This window comes from Taurulus bubalis (genome assembly GCF_910589615.1).
Source record: "Taurulus bubalis genome assembly, chromosome: 11".
Lineage (NCBI taxonomy): Eukaryota > Metazoa > Chordata > Actinopteri > Perciformes > Cottidae > Taurulus > Taurulus bubalis.
The window spans coordinates 5,616,281-5,621,793 of NC_136599.1; the positions used below are offsets into that span (position 1 = coordinate 5,616,281).

The 5,513-nt window shown below is 45.2% G+C and overlaps 1 protein-coding gene across 1 annotated transcript; it reads left to right on the forward strand.

Moving 5' to 3' along the window:
• Positions 1 to 1,053: 1,053 nt before the first annotated feature.
• On the forward strand, positions 1,054 to 4,836 carry tnnc1a (troponin C type 1a (slow)). Its single transcript, XM_079225962.1, has 6 exons — positions 1,054 to 1,137; positions 2,376 to 2,406; positions 2,527 to 2,673; positions 3,214 to 3,328; positions 3,774 to 3,910; positions 4,036 to 4,836. Exons 1-6 carry the CDS (start codon positions 1,114 to 1,116, stop codon positions 4,065 to 4,067), a joined length of 486 nt encoding a protein of 161 aa, XP_079082088.1. The 5' UTR covers positions 1,054 to 1,113; the 3' UTR covers positions 4,068 to 4,836.
• Positions 4,837 to 5,513: the final 677 nt, after the last annotated feature.

The window sequence follows — 5,513 nt, forward strand, 5'->3', positions numbered from 1 at the left end:
ACTGAAACTTTTTCCACACACAAAGTACTGTCACCATCACTGTTACACTGGAGTAATCCAAAGAACTGAACAGTTGTCATGGGGACAATTTGTTTCCAGTAAAAGATGAAAGAAGTCCAGTGGAAACTGTTTTATTGAGATTTATTATAAGATGAATTCGTCCTCAGTGCTCACCAGAAACTAAATTGGATTCATTTTATTGGGGTAAAGGCGGAAACCTTGAAACCTCTGGTAAAAAGTGAAAGAATGTGATTTTTTTGTCTTCCTTTAATCCTTTAATTTATCTTCTTTTTGGTCTCTTTCTCTACAGACACAAAAGGGGATTTACCTGCAACCTAAAAGTCCATTTTCACGGCAAACATTTCGACATGTGATGGCAATAAAAGCACAGGTGTAACAAATAACATAAAACTACGGCCGCATTCCATTTAGGTGGTCCAGGTCCTGTGTCGAGCGCTGGCATGGCTCGACCATGGAGCCTTAAATGGAATGGAAGGGAACCATCATTAATGTTACTGCTTACCCCTGTGCTATTCCTACTGGGAGATGAGTCAAAATGTCTGCCACGAAAAAACAGATTTGCCCTCCTTCTCTCTCCTCCTTTCACGGTCTGCTGGCTGTAGTCTCTCCTGGCCTCCACCCTCTTACCTTCTCTGCTACCCACCCACACACACACACACACACACACACACACACACACACACACACACACACACCCTCCTGAGCCTTCTGCGTCTCTGGTCCAGGTCTAGAGGAATGTTGAGTGTCTCTACAGCCCCCTCCCTGGAGATTAGGCCTCACCGTGGCCCCCTCACTTCATTCCAATCCAAAGTATGCCCCCTAAGAGCTGCCGCATTTTTATCTGAGCCGGGTGATTGTGACAGATTGGCCAAATGACACACAAACACACGCTCGTGGACACACGCCGAGGCACAAAACAGAGGGGAGGCTGGTCCTCCCGGAGGAGGGGGTGGCGGGGAGGGTACCAGACAGCGCCAGGCTCCTGCTATAAAACCCTCCCAGGATGAGGCCAGTGTCCTGCCCTGAGCTGGACAGAACCTCCTTCCTCTGTGCCAGGACGCCGTCCCGACAGGCAGCAGACGAGCATCCAACATGAACGACATCTACAAGGCAGCGGTACGTCCTCTCACTACTGATTCTAGCTAGTTGGATGCTCACCAAAAAAAGAAAAAATCAATCTGTGTGTGAACTAAATCTGGTATGACGGTGGTGTCGTTTTTTTTTTTTATCACAAACCCATAATCCCTAACCTTTGCCTTATTACTTTGTGACCTACGATGAGTGACTTATAATGTACGACCGCACTTTGACTCGCTGTGTGTGTTCTGGTCACTACAAAAGTCCCCCATCACTAAATTCCCCTGACGTTACTCGACGAATCCCTGCTGGCGCATCGCCTCCATCACCATCCGATGTCAGAGGAGCCCTGACACCATATACGTCTCTAGATGTTCTCCGACTCGCAGCACCTATCAGAGCTGATAGCGGCCACTCAGGAGGTCACCGACAGGACAGGTCCCTGGTTCCGCGTCGCTGCCGCTTCGTTCATGACTTCAAATGGAACGGTCCCCCCTTCACATGGCTAATTTTGGCCCCGGGGGTTGCTCAGATGCTTTTGCGCCCGTGGTCCTCTGGTGCCAGAGGAGGGCTTCAGGTTTAGATAAACCCCCCGCGACTAAATTCCAGCATTATCTGTGAGCCCGAAAGCCGTGTGGCTGCGGCTGTCTGTCCACCTCCGCCCCGGACGGTCAGCCGGCTGTCCCGTCCACTCACGCCTCGCATGTGAGCAGTGCAGCCGAGACAGCAAAGAGCCCACACAGGAATGTACAATTATTTGTTTAGATGCATTATTTGTTCCTTCATATATCACAACCAGAGGCGTGTGTGTGTATAAGTGTGTGTGGACGACAAACAATAACTCTTACATAAGCAGCTGTCTCCCTCTCTCATTCGTGGTAGCTTTTCCAGGATTACTGTTCCATTGTTGGGCCAGATCCACAGCTATGCTAATTTAAAGCACTGTGTATTGTGTCCTTTATCTGTGGTTCCTGATCCTGTCTGTTTATTTTTAACTCCTCCTCTTACTGGCTCTCACATGATATATAGGTCCTGTCAAGGATGGGCCAGCGTGTGGGACAAAGATGTTAACTGAAATGTCATGAAAACAGATTTCCATAAGAAGCGCAACACTTTAATGAGCATTGGTACGAAATGCATTATGGTGGAGGAGAAACATTTAAACAGACGGCTACAGAGAATGTACAGAATACACTAAAACGCCTACATTAGTATACGTGTAAGTACAATCCTCAAAGCAAAGCATTTACTACTTTACACTTTTTTACTTCTTGCAGGTTGAGCAGCTGACAGACGAACAGAAAAATGGTGCGTAAACTACAAAATCTCCCAGACTGAAAGCTAAAATATGAATTAATCGACTGCACATTGTGTATAATGTTGACAGCTGGTTTGCTAAAAGTGTGGCTCACCCTGTCCCGTGTGCAGAGTTCAAGGCCGCCTTCGACATCTTCGTACAAGATGCGGAGGACGGCTGCATCAGCACCAAGGAGCTGGGGAAGGTGATGAGGATGCTGGGCCAGAACCCCACGCCCGAGGAGCTGCAGGAGATGATTGACGAGGTGGACGAAGACGGTAAATCAAAAGCGCCGCGCCGCTGACGGCGACGAGAAACTAAATGACCTGGTTGATTGCCCGCTGACCTCTTCGCTGGAGCGGCGGGCAGGTCCATCATCGCACAATCATGTGGTGCAGACAAGCGCGGTTCAAACCCTCTGAGCTCTTAATGTCAAGCGATTGTCAAGGGGTCCCGCACACAGCAAGATGTGTCGGGCTGAATTAAAGGGAAATGCGTATCAGATGATGCACAAGTCAACTTGCATTTTCTAGGCGCTGTAATGATGAAACATAAAAAGTAACGCCCGATTTGCTCGATAAAGCGTCAATGTATATGTCATGCTGTCAAATGGTGTAACTATGGCATTTAAAGGCCCACGTAGTTTCTTTTATAGGTATTTCTTTTGTAATATACAGTAAATATAGCAGGTTCCAGACTTCTGTTTCCATTGATGCACTGTGTTAATACACTGGGCCTTTTAAGGAGCGCATTGGAGTTCTGCTGGTTAATGTGAAAGTCTCTCCAGTGCTGGGATGAAGTGCATTGTTTGTGTGCAGGGAGCGGCACGGTGGACTTTGACGAGTTCCTGGTCATGATGGTGAGATGCATGAAGGACGACAGCAAAGGGAAGTCAGAGGAGGAACTGGCGGAGCTGTTTCGCATGTTTGACAAGTGAGTTTTTCTTAAAAGCCTGTTGCTACTTTGCCCCGTTGAATTTGAATGTTTAAGACACCGTAAACTTGACGGAGTTAGATTTACCACAGACTAGAGTATCTCTAGCAAAGTATGCTCCCCATATGCAATTATGGGTTCTGACAAAATGCCAGGCGGCTCTGCTGAGTGCAGCGTGCTGTTTGCTCCGTAATCCTTTTTGACAGCTCAGAATATTTCAAACACCCACTCCATGTAAGCCAGACACCTCGTCTGAGCATCAAAGAACAACCTTTTTTCTCTCTCTCGCTTTAACAATTAAGTCTCCCCAAACACTTTCAACGCGAGATACGATCAGTCACATGTCACACACAAAACACGCCGCCACCTCCTCCACTGCCATCTGTGAAGCTGAACTTAGGTTTTGTTATGTGCATTAATACATTTGTACTCCCTTTTTTTGCAGGAACGCAGATGGTTACATCGACCTGGACGAGCTGAAAATGATGCTGGAATCTACAGGAGAGGCAATTACCGAGGACGACATCGAGGAGCTGATGAAAGACGGGGACAAGAACAACGACGGCAAGATTGACTACGATGGTGAGGAGTGACGGAGGAGACGGTGATGTAGCAAATGCTCATTCCACCAAAACTCATCCCAAATAAGACATTTACTTGATAAAAGCATCTTGTTTGCTAACCGAGTTTTCCTCTTCATTCGACAGAGTTCTTGGAGTTCATGAAAGGAGTGGAGTAATCCGGGAACAGGAGAAGAGCCAGAGTGTTATTTTTGTATTTCTCTGTGACTCCACGGTCATCTGTGGAAAACTGGGAAGCTGATTCGGAACGCCGCTGATAGAAACAATGGAACGACTTTGCAAGATACAGTCGAATACTGTAGCTGAATGTTTATGTATTTTTCTACCACCTCTTGCATCGTTGTAAATACAGTTTGTAACTACTTTTTTGGTGCCCGCGTATACAGAATTTGTGTAAATGTATCCAAATTACTTATGTTTTCTATAGAGGCCACGCAGTGCACCCGATTGGCTGCTCGGAATATCAACTTTGTGTTTGTTTTTTTTCAGACTAAACCTCGTCTCTGAAGTGCCACAGCCAGTTTACAAAGGAGAGACAGAAAATGTATGTGTGCACAAAGCAGAACACACTCATGACTTGACATATTTTTACACCAGGCTCCGGTAGACTAATCAGACTTTTAGAGCAATGTGCTGGACCCAGTTTGTGCATGTTCTGATGTGGCCATAGTGTACACTTCGGTATGTTTAAGAGACCCTCAGGACTCGATCTCCCCCTCTCAGGCCCCTGCAGCGCCTGCATATTTCTACATGGAAAGTCAGTTTGGAATGTGCGCTCATGTAATAAACAAGATGCATTTGTCAGAGCAGTCATGTTGTCAATTTTTCATTTTCTTTGAATCATCTAATTTAAACCGTATCACAATCTTTACTTTAAAGGGAAAGTTCACCCCAAAATAAATAAATCGTGTAATTTATCAATCTAGATTGTTTTGTTGCCTATTTTTTTTTTAGACATCGGTTGTAGAGATGTCCAACATACTCGGGTCCAAAACAATACATACAAAAAACTCCACAGCAACGTCTCTTTCCAGAAATCATAACCCGGTTACTCAAGATAATCAACAGGACTTTAAAATGTAATCAAGGAACTATTCTCAAGATATGTGGATTATCTTGAGTAACCGGGTCTTGAGAAAGTCTCTGCATCTTCCGCCGCAAACTAAAAACACATATTTTTCGACTACGCCTTGAATAAAGAAAGTAGAACCTAGTAGCTCCTTAGTAGCACTTAAATGGCACTTTGTAGTTTAACTTTGTTGAAGAAATTGTACTTTCTTGATTCTTGCTGTTGCACTTATTGTAATTCTCATTGGATAAAAGTGTCAGCTAAATGAAATGTAATGTAATGTTGATGTCAGGAAAGAGACTGTTGAGTTTTCCTAATTATTGTGTGCCATCTAGTCCCATTATGTCAGAGAGAAGGAAGACATCTCTACAGTGCATAACTCCAAAACAATCTAAATGGATACATCTCACCACAGGTAAGAGGAAAGATACCTATTAGTTTGAACTGTCCCTTTAAGTATAGACTTGGCTTGTTGCAGACATGTTGTTCTGTGCTCAGGTCGGGTGCTGTTCGGCAGTTGTTATCGAGAAGCAAA